The 23,461-nt window shown below is 37.4% G+C and overlaps 1 protein-coding gene and 1 pseudogene across 1 annotated transcript; both read right to left on the bottom strand.

Annotated features, from left to right (window-relative positions):
* Positions 1-3,155: 3,155 nt before the first annotated feature.
* LOC107690490 (helix-loop-helix protein 2-like) lies at positions 3,156-3,509 on the bottom strand. The gene has a single exon (XM_016488849.1). The coding sequence runs from the start codon at positions 3,507-3,509 to the stop codon at positions 3,156-3,158; it is 354 nt and encodes a 117-aa protein (XP_016344335.1).
* A 17,350-nt stretch (positions 3,510-20,859) lies between these two features.
* Positions 20,860-23,461, bottom strand: part of LOC107690491 (cyclic nucleotide-gated cation channel alpha-4-like) — a 17,343-nt pseudogene continuing 14,741 nt past the window's right edge.

The following is a 23,461-nucleotide window of genomic DNA, read 5'->3' on the forward strand; positions in this document are numbered from 1 at the left end:
TGAATAATAATCTGATAATGAGCTTAATAATAATAATAATAATTGATGTATCTTAAATTGTTTATTATTTTACAGACCTATCAGATAAATGAAATGACACTGGGTTTGTCCACTAAGTGGCACTAGTGAACACCTCACACACAAGTTATAGGCTACTTCGACTGGGAGGCAATGGTCAGTGTTTTTTTTTTCATCTTGTGGAATGAACCACTGATTGAATTACTGCGTATTTGTATGTTTCTATATTAACTGACCCATTCAGTTCAGTTCACTGAGCTCTCTGCTACTGATCTAATGATCTGAATCGGTGTTATGCAGCGCTGTAGATCCCCAGGACCAGGATTGAATGGAAGGATATTTGTCTATGAATGCTTGTACTGGCCTAAAGTTTGGAACACGTATGAATATAAAAAGAGAGTCAGGGGACACTGCATATTACAACATTTGTGATTGATTTGTTTAATGTGCACAGTGCACCCAACACTAAAAGTGTCATTTTAAAAATTATTTTATTGTTGTCATTTTTATTTCTATAGATACTTCTGTTCTAGTGACACCCAAAGTATTTTGATGGGTGTCAATGATATTGTTATTTAATGCATTTTATAAAGAAAGATTGTGTCAGGAATCATGGTGAAAATACAACTTTGTAAAGACTGAAAAAATATGGTACTTGATATTTTGTTCTAAAATGCAATAGAACATTTTTGGTACATTTACTATAAAAGGTATCTGGTACATTTACCAAATACCTTTTATAATCACATTTGGCCTGTAGCGCAACCACAACTGTATTGTCTTTGAAAATGTATTCTAAAGCTCTTACAAAATCCTGGTTGCCTTTGTCTGTGTGTTTGATCCTGTGCAAATATCCGAAGGAAGGTTACAAATCTGTATTCTTCAATGCATGCATCAACAAATGCATGCGCTGACTATGTCAGTGTGTCATTGTGTGTGATGAAAATCTGATCATTGTATGTCTGACGCGTGCACAGATGGTCCGAGAGTGCGCGCGCAGCCGGGTCGCATTGTTCTGAGTGTGACACTTTGCGCGAGCTAATGAGAACAGACTTGACTCTCGTTTTCCCCTCCAAGCAGTTTTTTTCTAGCCTTTTCTATATAAACACCCTTATTGTCGTCTGTCTCTCATCCGTCCGTTTCCATCTGGCCACAATAATTTTACAAATCTTACAGATTGACCCGGGAGATAGATAGATAGATAGATAGATAGTCCACTAACGAGGCCTGTTCACGTCCAGCGTGGAACACACATACTATCAGCCTGTTTGCCTGGGTGTCGAACTTTAAACTGTACCTTCTGGGATAGCCTATGTTATGTTAGACCACACGTTAAATGCATAATTTTGCATTTCTTTACTGATTGAGTGAAACAATCACAGTTGAGATCAAAGGTAGACCTTAACGTCGCAACATCATCAGTTGAGTAAAAATCTTTAATGTGAAATGACCAAGCCTTGGACACGTACACACACGCGCGCACATGCTCTCTTGCTCTTTCCCACGGGACGCAGCAGACGGGTCGTAATTTGGTTGCCTTGGCCCGTCTGGACAAGCACCTGTCTCCTCTCTGGGGAGAAAGTCGCCTTTGGGCCTTGAACAGAGCGGAGTGTGCATGTGTTGTGTGACAGCATGAAAAGGCATTTTTCATGGCTTTTTAATTGTTAAATAATGTTTTACAGCACATTTCATAATGTGAGCCCATAGTTCATAAGTTCATTGCAGTTGTCGTCTGAAATGGCGTGCGTAAAAGTAGTGTGAACAGAGAACATATTGGCACAATATATGTAATTTCATTTTGTTTTATACAAAAACTACAACAGGCGAATTAGCGTTGAATTAATATTTTTAATATTTATTCTAAAATAGGTATGAAAACTGCGATACAAACCAGTGTACTGGCTATTCCACTACAAAATGACGGACAAACCCCTGAATGAACAGGGTGATCTTTGGATATGAGGCAGATGTGAGATAATTTGTTCACTATAAAATTTCCAAAAGGTTCACAAGAAACACGTAAACAAATAACCTCTATAAATAGTTTCTAAAAGAAAAATAAACTACCTTGAGATCATTTTTGGTCGCAGCAAAGAGAGCGTCTATATGGGTAGCTTGTAGACTTGGAAGGCAAGCACCACCATTTTATGTCTGTGGCCAAATGATTTATCTGACATTGATTATGATGTATTTAATTTAGTCTAATTGTACTTTTAATCCACCACAAGTCATCAGGTACCCAAAAGCGCTATCTATGAGCACTTTGTAAACAAAATAAACACTACAGCAATAGATCCTATCCGATGGGAAGTGCTTCTCGTTATCGTAGGACAGGACATCAACAGCAACACTATTTTAATAACCGTAGTGCACACACAGCGAAGGCCCTTCTACTCCTAAGAAAACTGCCAATGAAAAGTGCAAGTGAAAAGCAACAGTACACCCAAACTCTGCGACATCAGTCTAAAATATTAATAAAACATTCAATATTTACATATATACGGAAACACTTTAGGTGTGCTGTTCAAGGACACACATATTTACTCAATAAATAAATAAACAAGAAAATATAAATTAACAGCTACGTTACGATTTGTTCCAGCACATAGAAGTAGCCTATACATTTTTCCAGACGGTTGGTAGCCTATACAATCAGCTTGGTTGATAACAAGGTTGCGAAAGATAACTGTTAGCTATTTGTTTCGTTTATGTGATGTATTAAGATCCAACCCAAGTCAAATCTCTCCATAACAAATTATTGCCACAAATTTGCTTATGATGTTGGATGTTGAACAGGAGAGCAAATCTTTGAAAAGATCTTGCTGCAGTGTCAAAAACAACAATCTTCACTTATTGCGATAGTAATATTTTCGGTAATGCTTTATAATAACTAAAAGACTGCCTCCCATCCTTTTGCTCCGATTTCCTTTTTCGTAGTAGGCTATCTTAATTAATGGAGACAGACAACAAAACATAGCCTATTTCTGAAAGTAGCTAATTATAAAGTGTTACCCCTTTTTTCTTCTTTTTTAATATTTGTGACCTGCTGGAATATTCTCAATGTCTATAAAAGTATTTTTTTTATACACACTTTAGGGTTTTGTTTTAAGGTACTGGTAAATGTGCCGAAAGTTTTTTTAAACGTCCAAAACGTGGTTAAGATAAGAAATGTAACAGATAGCTAGGCGAAGTATTTCTATTTTGGACAGCTTCTTGTCGGGTGGAAGTGTTGGTAGCAGCTTTCTAAGCTCAGCGAACGCTACGTTGAACGCTTCCACTCTGATGCGCTCGCGCGTGGCATGCGCAGAACGGTATTTCGCAGTCGCGCGCCTCCTCCGTCTCTTCTCCTCTCTGGTGAGCGCAGCTGGTACGAGTGCGCGAGTTTTGCCATCCTCGTGAGCCACACATTCCACCTTCATGACGTTCAGACATTCCGTGTCCGGCTGTGTCCAGGTGAGGTCAGGATCCGTCTGATCGGGGCTCAGCATCATTTTCAGATCCGTTTGATCAAGGCTTCAAAAGTCCACTGATTGTTAACTGCCCTGGTGAATTAGATACAAAGGATTTGTTTTTCAAATATAAATAGTAATCTGTACATGTTATAATACATTCAGTGCAGTAACTGAAATAAAACAACAAAGAATAATTAACTAACAAATCGAACAATTATATCTCATGAAATGGATAGAATTTCTAGATTAAATTATTGTATTTTATCTCCATTTTAAAGCTAACACTCTAGGCTATTCGTTTCTGTTACTTTAAAAACGGTTCAGTAGTTACTAAATGTTTGTGAATGGGTGTCAGTGTGCAGTCTGCTATTTAGCTCACTCAGCACACGTTACCATCAGTAGATGATTATAAATATTCACTGGTTCCATGTAAAAGTTAATGGAAATCAATTATTGTCAAAAATCCAAAGTCAGAGCTGACCATCTGTCGCAAATGCAAATGCAAAGCCTATAGCTCCAGATGACACAAGGGTGAGTGAATCTGAATTCATGGATTCAGTCACATGGAACATTAAAAAAGATTATAAGATGGTTAATGTGTTTATTATTATTATTATTAACGCCTTGTTGATTTGTACATTACACGGTTCAGGTTACTTTTATTTGCATGTTATTTGCACGCCTACTGAGCGATGCAACTGAACTAACGCTGTAAAAATTCTACCCATTACAACTGTACGTTTAATTGCTGTCTTAAAGTTTAAAGAAAAAAATCTAAGCGGTGACAAAGTGACAACCTGCAGTGATTAGTTCTTTGCACTTGTTCAGCCTCTGTAATTAGGCTATACAAGATCGAATTGAAATCCTGGAAACTCAAAGTGGAACTTATTGTGAAACGGATTAAAACTAAGATGTTGTTATCATAAAAAGGTGACAATATTCAATATCAGTGTACATAATTGTTTTGCGGGGGGTGACAATATACATGATTGCTTTGCGGAGCTACTCATTTTTATAGACTGTTGCTATAGCTAATCATTCAAAATAATGCAATTTACAACATGAAGATGAGTGAACATTTTACAAAATTGATTTAAAACTCACCTCTGTTGATGATGTATTGCACGAGAATCAGTTTATTCCCCCCAATCCCTTTTATCAAGTCCGTTTTCAGTCAGTGATTCATGTTCATCTGTCCATTGTGCTTTCTGAATATTTATTTCAGCATCAGCAACAGCATTTCTCAGTAATACTTTCCTCGCCACAAATTCCACACAGCCGGCAACGTAGATTCGTGTTGTTATATCATGAAATTTCCATAAGCAGAATTACAGAATGGATAAAAAATAACAGGACCGGTAACGCACGCTCGGAGAGGTGTTGCCCTCTGACCTGTGTGTGGATAACAATGGACACGCGTCCTCACGAAAGTGTCTTCTCAGGCTGTCCTTTCTGTTTCCCGTGGATTAGGATAACATTGGTCCAGCCATCCTTCCAGCTACGCGTGCTGGTCCTCGTGCCTCTGATGATTTGAGAGATAACATTCCACTGGCTCCCTTTAAAGTCTCTCCGTCCCACCCCCTCTTTTCTCCCTCCTTCCACGCAGCGAGTTCTTTCACGACCAGATTGAAATGAACGCCTGAGGCTTTGAGCTGGACGCAAGTGTTTGGCAGTAACGTATACGCCTGTGTTAAACTGGTGCAATTGTTTGTAAAAGTTTCAGCTACTCATATGAACATTTTAGCTGAATTAAATGCTCAGTTATGATATTTTTAGAAAATCCTTTTTATATTAGGAGGGTTTTGAAGGACAGGAGTGTCACGCGAAGCCTGCCTCTAATATTTTTATTTTAATTAAATATTTTATGACCTAAATTGAGAGACATATTTGAGAAGATCCTAAAAATTCACTGTAATACAACGGGGTTATTAAAATTAACCGCAAGACGCTATAAAGATCATTAAAAATGTGTAAAGTTTAAAGGAAATTGTGACAAGTCAAGAGTAAAAAAAAGAGCGTAAAAATTTCACATCCATGTTGTTTTGTAAACTACCTGTTTACAAATGTATTTGTAAGACTGTGTTCTTCAGCACCAGCTGACCCATTGTTTGCCTTATGTAATGTACATGATTGTAAGTTCAGTCAACATAATTTTAAAACCTTTTCACAAAATCTAAGAAGTCACAATAATGATTTATCACAAGCATCGATGGGGCTACACACATAAATGTTATTTATTGGCATCTATGGTTCCTTTAACATCCATGGAACCAAAAGGTTCTTTATAGTGAAAAAAGGTTTTTGAGATAAAAAAAAAAGTTCTTCGCACTAAGAAAAAAAATGGTTCTTTTAAAAAATGTGTACTGAAAGATTCTTTGGGAACCAGAAATGGTTCTTCTACAGCATTGCTGCAAAACTCCCTTTCTGAGGTTTTATTTTTAAGAGTGAAAGTATTGTGTGAGTATTCATCAAGCCATGATCTTCCAGTTAGTATAATGATATGTTGTGAGATGCAAGATTATGCGATTACATGGGTAGAGAACGGACTTGAATAGGTTTACTTTTCTCAATTATAGAGACAGAATTTTAATAAGATATTTCTCATAAAAGATAAAAGGGACAGTTTGTTTAATGTATTGCCAAACTTCTCATAAAAGACCTGTAAAGATGATTTCACTCTAATAGACATGTCAGTGGCAAATAGATCCACCCAGTCTGCGCATGTGATTCGAAAATACAGTTGTAATATAATCAGTAAAATGAATGTATATTTTAATACCAAGTTTGATGAGAGAAAAAGGTCTTTATTATAAAATGAAATCATTGGAATTCTTCAGGATTCACATATCATTCTCAGACCGATTATGTGCTAGACTATTATTGATCATGGCTGATGAGAAGTATTAGATTCCATTAAAACCTCTTATTTCTGTCCTCTGTTTGTGAACAAAGTCAGCTGGTCCACCATTTCCTACAACACACCCCTCCCCTCCTCACACATAGACATATAAATACAGAGAGTCAAAAGTGAGAAAGAGGCATATGGCTTCCAGAGTCACCCATCCCCCCTCTGCTGCCCTTTTTTGCCTGGTGCATGTGTTCAGATCTGGGCATTGCTTTGGGAAGGGGGCAAAGACCTCACTGACTGAATTAAGGTCTACTCTATATGTGTGTGTTGGGGCAGCTGGCTGATGTTGCTGGAAGGATGGAAAGATGGATGAGTGGATGGAGAGATGGATGGAGGCAGGATGTCTGACCCAGGGCCAGTGGAGGGGTATGAAAATAGTAAGACCCAGAGAAAGAGAAAGAAAAAAAAAACAATAGAGGGGAGGACATGGAGGCAGAAGAGAACTGGGCATAAAGAGGGAAAAACACAAAGGGATGGAATATTTTGACTGAAAAATTGAAGATTTTTGGACAATATTATGAGCATTATGTTATGTGTGGGCATGAATCTGTTTGTAAAGGCTTTGGTTTTGTATAATTTGGTTTAGTCAGATTATGCCATCACTGAAGGGAACATATGTTGTCCTGTGTGCTTACTTTCAGGATGGCTGGTGGAGATCATAAGTATTGATCTCTGTTGTTCATGGTGAATAGAACAATAGATTGCAGCTCATTTCACGGCTTAATTCAGTCCAAGTACGCGGTCAATAAGATTACCTTCTGCCGGGCCAAGCTGTGAGGCATGTAAATTTAAATCATATAAAACAAATTTCCAATGCTTTATTGTTATTGTGTGTAGTACAAAATATTCCCCATCTGCATCATCTCCAGATTTCTCCCTCATGTATGTAAAATACTTGACAAAAAAAAAAAAATTTCAGTAGCACCAAGTATAGCTTATATAAACTGTTGTTCAGCTAGATAGATAGATAGATTTTCAAAGCATTGCTTCGAAAATCACAATCAAATTTGAGAACTGGAACTAGCTGTTGTGTAATGTGGGATTTTTTTTTTGGATCACCTAATTTGAGAACTGGAACTAACTGTTGTGTAATGTGTGATTTTTTTTTGTTGGCTCATCTAATTAAGCAAATGTTTGCATGCCTGTTCATAGAATTTTAGTGATCTAGTGACTTGTTATCTAATTAAGATAAGTACATAACTTCTATACTTTTAGGAGGCTGAATGAGTTTGAACATGGATTGCTATACTGAGGGTAGTCTTAACTCAGCTGCGTGACTGACCCAGGCACTGGATAGCACCCATTACAGCCCCAATGAGAGCCAGCTGCAACTCATCAGCACAGGACACCTGAGCTCAGCCCTGCTTGGATATACTGCTCTTTACACACAATAACACTGGTGCACACAGACACACAATGTTACATACATTCACATGCATGCATAGGATTCTCAAGGACACCATCTAACATGGTTTTAGGGCTTATTGTTGCCGTTAATCTGACAGGAGCACAAAGAGTTACTATCCTTGTACGAGACAGGGAGACAAGAAAGATGAGCGATGGCATATATTTTCTTCTTTCTCACCTCTCCAGGGTGAGCTCAGATCAGAACACCTCCTCCTCCGCCATTAATTGGGATCAGGTGGGGATCAGCTGGACCTTCAAGAAGGGGGGCAGAGGGTTTATGTGTGTGTGTTTTGGTAGTGGTGCTGATGAGCAGGAGGGTTGGGTGCCAGGCCGGCCGGGGGCCAATGTTGCACCTGTGAGAGATCCTGGAGGCAAATCTGGGTGTAGATGCATGGATATGATTGGAAAGGTCCATCGTTGCACCTGCACAGAGGCGATTGAAGTGTTTGACAAGCCCAGATATATATATATATATATATATATGTATATATATATAAACTAACTTTGGCTTTCATGAAACATTCAAGAAGTGTGCTATGTGTGGCTGCACTCCTGGGCGGAAAGAATGAATTGGTCAGTCCTTTCCCCCCAAGAACAATCTTTGAGGTGTAAATAACTGAGACAAAGAGGGAGTTAAGAGAGTACCAACATCTTTCTCCCTTTTTGCTTTTCTCTGTCTCTCTCTTTTTCCCTCCCACTTTGTCTCCGGGGACTGTAGCCTGGCTTGAACTGGACACCATCTGCTATAATGTGACAGAATGGAACCCCCAAATACTTTCATTTAATTCTGCTTTGTGTGTGTGTGTGTGTGTGTTTGTGTGCACACGAGAAGAAAGCTACTATCTATGTTTAAAAAAAATAAAAAAATAAAAATAAATACTATATAGCTTTGCTTCTGTAAATATATGGACTTGTATACATACCCACATCAGCACATGTACATTAAAGGTGTGTGGGTCATCTCTGCACCCAGAGTTTGTTCCCTCGGGTCCTTTGTTGAATTTAAAGACCATCTGTTTTTCCTCTAACAAGCTTTCTCTTTTTCTCAGTTATTTTAGCCCTCTTTTTGTGCATTTTGTTTTTTTAAAGTGTGTATGATCAAATAAAAGAAAAGTTTCATCATTGCTATTATAGGCCTCTAAGATTATGAGAAACGTGAAAAATCAGCACCATGGACAGTGCTGGAGAACCATATGTGCAGGCATTGCCATAATGAAAGGATTCGTTTTTATGTATGTATGTATGCATTTATTTATTTATTAATTAATTAATTTTTTTACACAGATCTGTGAATGCATATGCTGATTTTTTTTAGGAGTATAACAGGCAGTATCAGATTTCATTGAACTTTCAGTAGGTATGAATCCTTTATGTTTAATATAAAGGAGTAAAGCCATGAAGCACTTCTGCAACTCAGTCAATTTATAACCCTTATGGTGGTTTTGCAAATGCAAATTATTTTCTATTAAATGCAAATTATTCAATTGAATAATTTATTAGTTTCAAAGCTTCTAGAGGATGTGATGGGAAACACATTTAAAAAATGTGATTAAATGTGTCATACTATTATATTCTAAAGTCAGATTATGCCTTTGTTATACACAGTTGTTTGGTATTATATTCAATGAAGAGAGTGTAGAATGAAAATAAAAAATGTTAAACTAGCATTTTTAGTTGTAGATTTGTCATTGGCCTGTTTAGAGAGAGAGACAGTATTAGAGGGGGTATTTTAATGTCAGGACCTAATCTATGAGATAAATTACTGAGACTCTACATTAAGGCAGTGTTTTGTCTTAGTTGTTAGTTGCAGCCTTGGTCGGTACTTAAAAAAAAACTTACAGACCACCAAACTTTTGACCAGTAATGTATATATTTGTACAGTATGTACATAGGTTGCATGCTATACTCATATTCAATCTAGAGACAAGCGCATACTCTGGTCACCATCGACTGTAATATTCTTTCTTAAGTTTGAAATATGACTGCATCCCATTGATCGGGTGTGGTGTCACGGTGACTAGGCAAAAGAGAAAGAATACAGGCTTGCAAAAAGTGAAGAAAAACAACTGCATTGGTCATAGTGTGAAACTAGCAAACAGAGTGAAAGACGATGCAACAACAGATCCGAGTTATTTTAAGGCAAAGTGACAGATTCTTACAGGCACATACATAAACTAGTACTGATGTGTCTGTGCCTCAATAGCTTTGTAATTGTCGAGTGTTTGATGTGGACTTAACCTCATCTTCTTTGTCCATGAGACCCTCTGCATTCATATCATGTCTCGTCTCTGTCATGTCTGTGCGGATGTGTGGATGATGGGAGTAGAGTGGACACATGGATATGAGGAACTGGTGCCTTGCCTGAGGAGAGCTGTAATAGCAGCTGGCAGTGTGACTTTCTTTCTTTCTTTCTTTCTTTCTTTCTTTCTATCTATCTACCTATCTATCTATCTATCTATCTATCTGTCCGTCTATCTTTCTTTCTTTCTCTCTGGCTATCTGTCTGTCTGTCCGTCAGTGTTTCTTTTTCTTTCTTTCTTGCTTTCGTTCTCATTCAATTCATTTGCCTCTTTCACCTAAAAAAAAAAAAAACACTATTTCCCCTGGGCCTTTCCTCTACGACCATAATCATCCCTCTAATGAAGAGTGGCAATCCCTATGATGAAGGCCCTTCCCCCCCTTTCTCTCCTCTTTCTCTCCACCAACCCCAATTTTACTGTCTGTCCACTTTTTTATACAGGTGACTGAGTGATTTGATTGGGTGCTGCTTCTGTTTTGCGATATAATATGGATCAGCTGTCACGTGACTGGTTTTGCACTGGCCTGGAGTATCTTTTCTACTTTTACATGGCTATTTCCCTGTAGTTTAGACACCCTTGAGGGATGTGCCATAACTGAAACACTGTGCGAGTGTGTGTATTTATGATGGAAATATATGAGTCTTGTTTTTTTTTTGTCTCTGAGGGGACAGGTTGCCGTGGCAATGATGCCTAAGGGAGAGGGGTAAGATGTAAATTGGGTGATCATCACAGAATGTAAAGTGAAATCTGCAGTGCACCACGGGAGTCTGAGGTAAGAGAGACAGACAGAGTGAAAAAAGAGAGGGGTCATGTCCTGGAGGCGCTCAGGGTCTAAGATGTTGAATTTCCCAGATGAAAGAGAAAACAGGGCCTTGTGTTTTTTGTGTGAGTGTGTATGTGTGCGTATGACACAGTCAGACTACAGCATGTCTGGACATGACTGCTCAAAGTCCATAATTTTAATTGGCTCTCTCTTGAGATTATGAGCGCTGGTTAATTGGAAAAACACCCTCACTTGCATTATACCTATTTATTCACTCAGGAAAAAAAAAAAAACAATTGACGAAAAATAAATAAATAAAATAAAATATGACCGGACAGATATCAAATAAATAAGGTAATTCCATTAAATTATACAGTTTTATTTGTCAGTTTATTATTATTTTTCTTTATTATGCCTGTGTAAAACATTTTTATTCACAACATGAGAAAAAAAGGCTAAATATATAAATACATAAATATAATATATAAATATATATATATAATATAGTAATATAATATATAAATATATATAATTTAACTAAATGATTCATTTACAGTTTTTCTCAGTCGCTTTGGTGCATTTCTCACATCATGTACTTGCATTGTTTCAATAAGCCTCAATAAGCCTCCCCACTGGTCTGATAATTCTGCCAGCTCTTGAACTGAATTCATCAAACCTCCAACATCATTTTTGTTATTAGACTGAACTCTCTACCTCTATCACTTTGACTGTCAGCATCTGATGACAGCTGGTCAAATACAGTCAGATTTGAATTCATGTCTAGATCAGTTTCATTGTCCATTAAATATGGATGTTCTATAAGGAGCCCTCCAATCCAGCTAACACCACTGAGTCACTGGAACAATCATGGCTCCCTGTCATGTCCCGTCTACTCACATATTCCTTCAACATCTCCATCATATTCTCACAACCTTTTGAACATTCAAGCTCTAAAACCTATACCACAATCCTCTTGTCAGCTGCAGGCTGAGGTAAGTGCCCTAGCGTTTGGGCTTCTTCACTCCCAACACACCGTCCCACACTTACAGGTCCCTCTGCAACTTCATGAGGAAGAAAATTTACAGGCATGATCAAGTTACGATGAACAAACTTCACTTGGGCTGTGGAATAATTATCAATCTTAAAAGTTTTGGTTTCAGCATTTTTTTCAACTACGATGTACAGACTACTCTCCCAGCGGTCAGACAATTTTAATTTCCCTCTCTCTCCCTTATTTGCTAACAGAACCCTATCTCCAACATCTACTGGAGCACCCTTGAGCTTTCTGTTATATAGAGCGGTGTGTCTTTCAGTTGCCCCCATTGCACCCCATTGGGTGATATGGAGTTGTGTGTGACTTTTCCACGCCTGCAACAGACAACAGCCTGGAAATTAATGCACTTTCAAAATGTGCTCCTTGATCGGAGTGGATTAGTTTGGGCAACCCATATATACAAAAAAAGTTGTTCCATAACTGTTTTGCAACCGCTTTGGCTGACTGATTTGGGTAAGGAAAAATGTGTGCCATCTTTGTAAAATGATCACTGACAACAAGGAACATCCACTGATTTATTCCTGTTGTCCTCAGCTGACCAAAAGTCAACACACACAAGCTCCAAAGGTTCTGATGTGACAATGTTTTCAAGTGGAGCCCTAGCCTCTGGCTCAGGGGTTTGCCATAGACACACCTCTTACAACATTTGACGTCATCTCTCACATCTCTCTCAAGTTTGTGCAAAAAAACATTTATTTGAAGGCCTTTATTAACCCCCCGGAGCTGTGTGGATTAGTTTTATGATGGATGGATGCACTTTTTTTGGCTTCAAAAATAGGGTCACCATTCACTGCCATTATACAGCTTGGAAGAGTCAGGACATTTTTAAATATAACTGAGATTGTGTTCATCTGAAAGAGGAATGTCAGATACGCCTAGGATGCCCTGAGGGTGAGTAAATCATGGGCTAATTTTAATTTTTGGGTGAACTATCCCTTTAATATCAGACTGCAACACCAGTTTCAAATTTCGTACTTCAGGGGCACACCACTGCCCATGTGTCCTACTCTTGATCCTTCCACACATCCTATTGTTCTCAATTCCAAGACAAGATACAATATTTTCACTAATGGATTCACCTATTTGTTTCACAACAGTGGTCAACATATCCATAGAAATACCTGTCTCAGCAGTGGGAGACCTCATTTCATTCACATCTGTCATATTTACCTCATGCCGATAAACTGAGTGTATTTCCCCACAATTTTGATAGTTTACCTGTTGTGTGGAAGTTAGTGGGTAAGCAGAAAACCCCCTACCCACAGAAAATGTTAGATCAGCCTGACACACCCCTCTCCCTCTACCCAGGGGCCTAGTGTATTAAACTTATCCATGTTTTCTCACTCAATTGATCTCAAAATTAAACAATGAAACTCCAACAATAACAACTGTGTAACCAAACCAGGAAATATATCAGACAAAATCCCTATCACATTAAATATGAAATAAATCAAGGTCCCAATCCATTACATTTTCTCAGTTCTGTGCTCATCTGTGCAATAATGAACGCAACCACCTCAAATTCTCTTCCAAGCGCCACTTCGTGTTGATGCCTTGAAGTCCACCGTGCACAGATACTCGGATGTCCACCTCGTGCTAGTCCTCCAGAGTCCACTGTGCACCGATGCTGGGGTTTACACCTCGTGCCACACCTCCGACACGAATGCTTAGAAGACCGATCATGGCACCAGTGTAACTGGTCTTCTGTTCTCCTTGCATTGTGTTAAAGGAGTAGTTCACTTCCAGAATGAAAATTCTGTCATAATTTACTCACCCTCCACTTGTTCCAAACCTGTATTTTCTTTCTTCTGTTGAACACAAAAGAAGATATTTTGAAAAATGTTAGTATCCGAACAGTTGATGGGCACCATTGACTTCCATAGTATTTTGTATTGATGACAGAATTTTCATTCTGGAATTGAACTACTCCTTTAATAAAGCTCGTGCTTCAAGAAGTCTTCCTCCAATTTACTTGCTGAGAAAACAGCATAACAGAGTGATTTTACAGCATATTCGACAGCCCTTGTGCTGGTGCGCTGGCCTTACACACATGAACTGATTAGCCTAAGTTGGACAATTAAAAAATATATATAAAACATTGTTCAAAATAATGCATTCTTACAAAATCACAAGATAACATGTACCTTAGAAAACAGCATTACATAGAGTGATCTTCCAGAATATTCGACATCCTTCGTGCTGGCACTAAAATAAAACACATTTTCACACTCTTTGCCAATACCTAGCAGCACTTTTCCTTGATACTGAATATATGCTGTTGCTCATGTTATACCTCATGTTTCAAGGACAACGACAGAGAATTATAACCAAAAAAGGGAATTTAAATTGCGGAGCAACCGATCACACTACTTACCGGCCTTACACACATGAACTGATTAGCATAACATGGGATGCACAGAGAAACAGCCAGCCAATAGGAAAGCCTCATTGATCCCTTCACACCCAATCATCTTTCAGTCTGATTATTTAAACAGTTCTTTATTAGCAAATGGAGACACACACTATATATAATAGGGGTTATGCGCAACAGACTTCTGTATTCTGTTAACTGGGTCTCGTCGCTTCCGGTTCAAGCGTTTTGCATATGCTTAGTTAAATATGAAGCAGTTTTACTCAAGATGCCTTCAAAGTAGATACCAATGATGATCATAACCAATGTCCATCACATATGTGGACTGATATCTAAAAGTTTTTTTTATTTTTATTCTTTTCACATTTAGATATAAAAATTGAATAAAACGTCAACAATAAAAACAGCTAGATAGTTTAACTGATTATCTTAAAAGTCCATAGATATCACTATTATTTAATACGGCTGTTAACGTTCTCCGACAAGCGGAAGCAATGAGACCTGTTTTCCGGGTTTGGTCAGGTGATGTTCGACATATACCCTATTCTGTTGCACGGGCAACATATGTACGTAACAAAGAAGCTGCAATTTCTGGAATAACTAAACATGCACCAGTGGATATGAATAGCACTAAATACTGTATCACCTTTTTAAGAGGGGAGAAACATAGGAAGAGGAAAGGAATATAAAAATTACACATTTACACATGCACACATAGAGTATTGACATGATTTAAATAGGATTGTATGATTTGCAGTGGACATTGGAAAGTGTTAAACATAACCATATTATTATGTGAAAAACTGCACATATAACAACACACATTTAAATCTGTCTCATTTGATGTAAAGAAATGTCAGCAAGAGTAGGTTGTCATGAAACAGAAAGGTCATTTCTGTGTACTTACTTTTCTCTCTCCTACTCTGTTTCTTTTTTTTCTTTAACCAGCCAATGATATCTCAATGTTTTATTTTTTTCTTCTTCCTCTTCCTGAGTTTGCCCAGTTGCCAGGAAACCCTGGGTCACATCTGGGGTCTAAATCGAGCACGTTCTCTTCCTAGTTATCAGAGAGATGTGCTGTAATTTATTAGTTTGATAAAAAAAGAGAAAGGTATTATACAGCACCGCCAGTCTCCACAGAGCTTGTTTGGAATTCATGCCCTATCCCATTTCCGGTGCATTCCTTGCGGCATCTCTGAGCCATTCATCTTTAAATTGACCACCTGAGCCAGGTTTCTGAATATTCAGTTGGAAGAAAGCACACTAGGCTTGAACAGCCTGCCCTGTATATTCAACATGTGCTGTAGCTTAATGGAATTAGGAGTTTAAAGCAATTATTAATTCTAAAGCAATTATTTATTTATTTAATCAATTATATTATGTCTGCAATCTATATTGAAGCCCATTTCACAAAAAAGGGGGGGGGGGATCATGTTTTTGTAAATCATAATTATGACATAAAAGAGGTTATAATTATGACATAAGTTGCAATTATGACATGAATAGCAAACATTATTTATGCCATAACTATTAATTTGTCATAATTATTATATTGACTTTATATAATAATTATAGCTTTTTAATCATAATTTCAACTTTGTCATAACTGACTTTTATGTCATAATGTTCACTTTTATATTTATAACTTATCTCAATTTCAATTCAACTTTAGCTCAGTTTTTACTTATGTGATAATTATGACTTTATTTCAATGATCTTAATAATGACTTTTTATATAATAATCACATAATTTTGACTGTCATAATTGACTTTGTATGTCATATTTATATATTTTTTTAGCTTTTATCCCTATTTTGTCATAATTATAGTTTTTTTTTATTTCAGTTTAAAATGGTCTTAATTGACTTTTTGTCATTTGTCATTTTTTATCTTAATTTTGTCATAATTATGACTTTTTATCTCATAATTTACTTATTATACCATAATTGAAACATTCCATCATTTTCCACCAAAGCATTTTTTTTTCTTATGTGGTGGAAATAGGCTTCCATAGAGAGGAGACATACTTGCCTAGAAAGGAAAAAAAACTGCCATAGGGTATTGCCAAAATGGCTGCCGAGTGAACTGACTTGCCTTAAAATAGATGGGAACATTGAAATTCAAATTATATCACCAACAGTCGCTGTCGATCATGTCACCATAAATTGCCAACTTTCATTGAAAATGAATGACTTCCGGTCGTTTGGTCACTGCAAATGGCTGTATGTGTGGATGCCCCTTAAAAGAGTGCCAGGGATCTGGAAGCAGTATGGCTGTGAAATGCCAGAAAGACACATACTCTGGCATTTGGGAAGGTGCACAGATGCAGTCCGTGAGTGTTGAAGGTGTCAGACAGCAGTAGAGAAGCACAGGGATTTGTTTAAAAGCTTCTGTCATTCTCCCCTGAGTGTCAGTTGCATGTCCCTGCTTAGATAATTAATTACAGAGAAATGCCCCGGAACCGGTTATACATAACAAAACGCAAAATCCACTACGAAGGGTAAACAAGCAAACAAACCTCTGATATGAGAATGTTCATGCACCAGATTCATATGGTAAAACTGTACTTGAATTTAGTGAGACCAAGTCCAGAAAAGTTATTTCCTACTATCTGTCTTAGCAGCAGATGCACATCCGCAAACTTGCCAATCAGTTCAGAACTGCACACATATAAATGAAATTATAGAACATATTACACCTCCAAAGCTGCGTGTATGCTGGGTAAAATTCATTTTAAAGCATTTGCACACCTGCTCCATTGTGGCTCTGGCTGCTGTTATGATCACAACTTGCAATTGGCTATTTATAGAGATCTCCTGCTCCAATCTGAGGAGCAGATGATGCATCTATCACAGAGAGGTGTTTATGAAGTGGGTTAACTGTCCCAGGTTTGCCCACAAGTCCCCAGTATAAGTGGCGCTTGAATTGATGTCCCTTGGTGTGAATTATGACACTCTAAACTGACAGTTTTCCAATGATTGTGGCAATACTTTGATTAGATAGAAAGATAAACAAAAACAAACGCACCTGTATTTTCACAGGAGAACTGCGAGCGAGTCCCGCGAGACCTGTAAAATGGACGCACCGTTTCCACCTCAAGGCAATTACGGGCCATCTGCTCTAGTCTGTGTTGCGCGAGGCCGCTTTGTTTTTCGGTTTGTTGATGTAGAATTACGCGCTTTAAATTGACATAATCCATGACAGATTGTGACTGACGGGCGCAAAATTAATCATATGGATAAAGCGAGTGGTCAGTTACTTTCAGAAAGTAAAGTGAACACCTGGAGTGCATCAGTCAAAAATGGGGACACAACTTGACATAATATGACGCTATCTTTTATTTCTATTCTATGGACAGGTTAGGACATTTTTCTTGCTTGACATTCTTTTCCATGGTTTTGCGTCTCCTGTTGTAATTGTAGTTTTATTGGATATCAAGCCTCCTTTAGCAGTGAACATCTGGGCATCTAAAGCAATAACGGCAACATTTACGCTTGTATCTCAAACACCTGCGATATTGAGATGTATGAATATATTGAATTGATCTCATTTGAATACGTATTTTTTTTCCCTCTTTGGTGCGGAAAGAAGTACAAATCAATTCTTAGTGTTATAAATGTTGTTGTTGTTCATCAATTCACGTTAGCCCCACTATAGGTCAATAACTAGAAGAATAAATTGCAGTAAACTGTAAAACCAGTGTTTATGATTATAATAATACATTAAAATCGCATGCTAATGAATCAGTTTGCAATGTAAAGCAGCTTAACAGACTGTTTTTGAACAAGTAAAATAACTGAAACCAAATGAAACCAAGCCTTTCACATTCAAGTTACAAATGGTTGCGTCCCTTATTTCATTAAAAATAAAGTGGATAAATTAGAGCTGTTATACATTCCCTTATTTCATTAAAAATAAAGTGGATAAATTAGAGCTGTTATACATTCCCTTATTTCATTAAAAATAAAGTGGATAAATTAGAGCTGTTATACATTTCATATTAATTGCTTTAATTGCCTCTTATTTCAATGATTTCTTTTGTTTTTTAGTTGTATGAGAAATAAAGCCTCACTTTGCTGTTTTTGCAGTCATAATCTTTAAGAGACCAACCTGAGGACAACAGCGATCACAACTAGTGGGTAACACTACACACCCAGTGGTAGGTAATTGCCCAGTAATTGCTACCACAGCAGGACCCAGCACAGGAGTTTAGTTGAGACAGGCCCTGATACACCACCACCACACAGAGACAAACAGAGAGGAGAAGAAGAAGCTGTTTCTGTATTTGATTTCACTTGATTTGTTATTAAGCAAGATAAGACATTCTATGTGATGTGTTCAAAACAAGCACACTTACTCTCTGAGGATTTCCTTAGAGTGTCAGCCCAAAGCTGGAGTTAGAACGTGGGCTTTCGCTTTGGCAAGTCACAGCACTCATGAACTAAGTTGAAAGTCATGCCAATACTAACAATTTAAAAGGATACTATATTATATTTAGGCAAGCATAATAATTTGCTTGAGCCAACGAGAATTAGTATTCTTAATTGGTTGCTTAATTGAAGAAGAACATTACCAGACTTAATTAAGGATGGCAAGACGATTATAAACTGTTACTGCGCTGCAGTATATTGATTGCTGACAGCAGCTTTCCTGTTCCAATGGAGTTTGCAGTCACAAAAGCACACTGAGCAAAGATAAACAGCAGTGAACCCAGTTGTATGTACACTGAATCCACAGAATCCACACTTCCTACATTCTTGTAATGTTCTTTACCCAAAACACAAGAATGTGGTAAGGAGACTAAAAAAAAACAGGCCCAGCAACAGCTCTGACATGTAAGTTGGGCCACAGGACTCTTCGGGTGGACTACAGTTCTTGGAGTTCTCACTATTGTCCCTCAGTGGAGTTGTTTTTACGATGGATCCCAAGCTGCCCAATTGCTTTAAAAACTGTTTTAGACATTTACCTCCAATACTGATGTCCTCTGGTAATTGTGAAAGTGGAGTATGTGCTGCCACCTAGCGTCTCGATAGAGTTTCACATCTGGAACTAGGCAACGCTAACAGTGGCGCTATATAATGTAGACTGATGTTATTATATTTATATATTTAATATATTCATAAATAATAATAACATTACATTATAATATACAAAACTATTAAATGGTTAGTTCACCCAAAAATGAAAATTCTGTCATTACTCACCCTCATCTTGTTCCAAACCTGTAAGACCTTCGTTCATCTTCGGAACACAAAAGAAGACATTTTTGATGAAATCCGAGAGCTTTCTGACCCTGCATAGACAGCAACGGAACTACCACGTTCAAGGCCCAGAAAGGTAGTAAGGACATAGTTAAAATAGCCCATGTGACATCAGTGGTTAAACCTAAGTTTATGAAGCTAGGAGAATACTTTTTGTGCGCAAAGAAAACAAAAATAACGACTTTATGCAACAATTCTTCTCTTTCGTGTCAGGCTCCTGCATCACACATGCGTCATGGTACTCTCGTGAATGGCCGCGAAGACTGATGTGGAAGAGAAGAATTGTTGAATAAAGTCGTTATTTTTGTTTTCTTTGTGCACAAAAAGTATTCTCGTAGCTTCATAAAATTACGGTTGAACCACTGATGTCACATGGACTAGGCTATTTTAACGATGTCTTTACTACCTTTCTGGGCCTTGAACGTGGTAGTTCAGTTGCTGTCTATGCAGGGTCAGAAAGCTCTCGGATTTCATCTGAAATATCTTCATTTGTATTCTGAAGATTAACGGAGGTCTTACAGGTTTGGAACGACATAAGGGTGAGAAATTAATGACAGAATTTTCATGTTTGGGTGAACTATCCTTTTAAAATTTTATCTTTGTTTTTAAATAAAAAAAACAATGCTCTCAAAGTGTATTAGACTTTCCTTTAATGTATCTAATAAAACTGCACTCATAACAGTACAGATAGTCTTTTGTATCTATATGCCACAAATGTAATATATTCATAGTATATGGTACACTGATATACACAACTGTTCAAAAGTTTGGGGTCAGTAAGCGTGTAGTCACCATACTCAGAATTTGTGCTCTGCATTTCACCCATCCAAGTGCACACACACAGCAGTGAGAACACACACACTGTGAACACATGCCTGGAGCAGTTGGCAGCCATTTTTGCTGCGGCGACTGGGGAGCAGTTGGTTTGGTGCCTTGCTCAAGGGTCTCACCTCAGTCATGGTATTGAAGGTGGAGGAGGGTGCTGTACATTCACATTCAAAATAACAATTTTAATATATTTTAATGTGATGGCAAAGTTGATTTTTGTAGCAGCATTACTCCAGTCTTCAGTGTTACATGATCCTTCAGGAATCATTCTAATATGCTGATTTTGTGCTCGAGAAACATTTCTTATTATTATCAATGTTGAAATCAACTGTGCTGTTTAATATGTTTGTGAAAACCAGATCAGCATTTATTTGAAATAGAAACCTTTTGTAACATTCTGAATGTCTTTATTGTCACTTTTGATCATTTTAATGCATCCATTATGAATGAATGAACCCCAAACATTTGACATATATTTGAATATTATACCACTCTACTTACTTTTCATCTGTTTTCTGATCCTGTGTTTCTGTCTTTATTAGCTCTTGCCCTATCTCATCTTTCTCCTTTTAATTTTTCTCATTCCCTCCTACATTCTTTTCCTTTTCTCCCAGGCTTCCCTCTCCTCCATTACCCTCACCTCTCTCTTCTTCCACTACTGGATCCTCTTCATCTTCCTTCTTCCCTTCCCCATCCCCAATCTCCCTCTCTTTTACTTTTTCCCCCTCTTCTATTTCTCCCTGTGCACCCTCGGCCACAATGCCTTCCCATCCTTCTGTCTGCAGTCCCAGTTGTTCCACTCTTTGCATCATTTTACGGGCACTAGACTCCAGTTCAGCTAACAACCAAGCCAGTTTGGTTTGCAAGGCCTCTAGGTTGGCCTCTATGCGTTTCACCTTGTCCTCCGTTTTCTCCACCTGTCCCTTGCCTTCGTCTGTCTCTTCTAGCATCCCCATCTTTGTCAGGATCTGATGACCCTTCTCCTCCAACAGGCATTTGGCTGCAGGGTACTCAAGAAGTGTTTCAGTCAGGCCCTCTTTCGAAAGACTGAACAGATCTGAGTAACCAATGCTGCGAATGTTGGCTGTTCGTCTATTTCCTGATTTGTTACCTATGCATTAAAGGTGTCATATGATGCTTTTTTAAAGATCATTATTTTGTGTATTTGGTGTAACAGAATATGTTGACATGCTTTAATGTTCAAAAAACACATTAGAGAAAGGAAAACTTGAAATCGCATCATATGACCCCTTTAATGAAAGTTGTGATGGAATTGTCTTATATATGGAGATTCATTATGTTTACAGCTAAATACAGCTAAATATGTTTTTATACAACAAAAGCAGATGGTGTTTTCATTGCTGAACAAAAAAACAACAACAACACACCATTAATGTAGCCCATCCATGCAAAGTTCTCCAGGGCAAAATAGCATTGCATAACACAACCACAAATGAGGGGAAGATTTTCAGTGAAAAACAAATGTTAGTTTTATTGTATGGATTGAGAAGACTGTATAGTGTAGGAGTCATTTGGATTATTTTTAAATATTTTTTTCTGTATAAATTACTATCCAAATTCCTTGAATGGAAATGGAAGCTTGAACATTTTGCTCTCCTTTTGTGTTTCATAGAAGAAAGAAAACAACAAGGTTGCAACTGCATGTGGGTGAGTAAAAATACATTTAAAAAAGGTAATTATTTTATTTAATCATTGTGGAGAAAGTATAATCTCTTGTCATTTTTATTATGCATAGAATAATTACTTTATTACTTCTAAGCCCTCAAAAGAAAGTATTGAGAACAATTTTTATATTTCCAAAACACTAAAAGGCACTTTAGTTGATGTTGTGGAAGGAAATTATAAAAACTTTACCCATCACCATGTTGATGGATATACTGTATGTTGTTATTAAATATATTGAATATAAGGAATATCATTATACTGATTATATTGAATACTGTACTGATCTTTAGCATTTCTTACCTTTGATATTCAGGATGCTGATTTCCCCAAAGGAGTTTCCTTCTCCCAGAACAGCAAACTGAGTGACTCCATCATCTGTAACCACTGCCAGCTTCCCCTCTTTAATGATGTACATCTTATGACCTACATCACCCTTCTTGCATACATACTCTCCTGGGCTATACACCTAAAGAGGATAGCAATGATTAGTAAATGTATTGTACTAGCAAATGATACAGTCCAATAATGACAACAGTATAAACATAATATTGCTGAGGTAAAGTACAACATGCAAGTCTCAGTTCATCTGGCTCTAATGTTAGACTTAACCCTGTCCAGGTGTGCCACCTGTTTTCTAACCTGTGGGGTGAGTTTAAGTACCAGCTGCTCCAACAGACTGTTCTCACAGTTCTGAAAGATGGTGACTTTAGAGAGAGCGGGCAGATGCACGCTCATGGCAATTGCTGTCTGAAGTGTGATTGGAAGATGTTGAAGAATCTCATTCTCCCATGTGATCTTTCTGTTCCAGACATATGAGAAGATTTGGGTGGAAACAAACATTTAAATGATGAAGCATTTAAATAATTAATGAGAGAGAAACAGCTTTAAGGCATTTAATCTCATGTTACTAAGAAAAGTTAGTTCTGAGAAAAGCTAGCATTGTTTTTTCAGTTGCCACATGGTGTCATATTTTGTTCTCATTTGCAATTTAGCAAACCTTTACATTTACACTGTTCAAAAGGTCGGGGTTGATAATTTATGTTTTATGTTTGAAAGAAGTCTCTTATGCTTACACATTTATTTGATAAAAAAAAAAATACATAATGTAATTTTATACCTGTGATGGCAAAGCTGATTTTTCAGCAGCCATTACTCCAGTGTCAAATGATCCTTCAAGAAATCATTCCAATATGCTGATGTGGTGCAACGTTTTGTTATTATCATCAATGTTAAAAACAGCTGCCTAATATCTTTACTGTCACTTTTGCTCAATTTAATTCATCCTTGCTAAATAATAGTAATTTCTTAAAAATATCTTACTGCTTACTGATCTACAATTTTTGAAGGGTACACTCTTAAAAATAAAGGTGCTTCACGATGCCATAGAAGAACCTTTTTGTCTAAATGGTTCCA

Source organism: Sinocyclocheilus anshuiensis, unplaced genomic scaffold (genome assembly GCF_001515605.1).
Source record: "Sinocyclocheilus anshuiensis isolate Anshui unplaced genomic scaffold, SAMN03320099.WGS_v1.1 scaffold2512, whole genome shotgun sequence".
Lineage (NCBI taxonomy): Eukaryota > Metazoa > Chordata > Actinopteri > Cypriniformes > Cyprinidae > Sinocyclocheilus > Sinocyclocheilus anshuiensis.

What these genes read in the sequence shown, in the direction of transcription:
- LOC107690490 (XM_016488849.1), bottom strand. Translation starts at nt 3,509, where the DNA reads ATGATGCTGAGCCCCGATCAGACGGATCCTGACCTCACCTGGACACAG.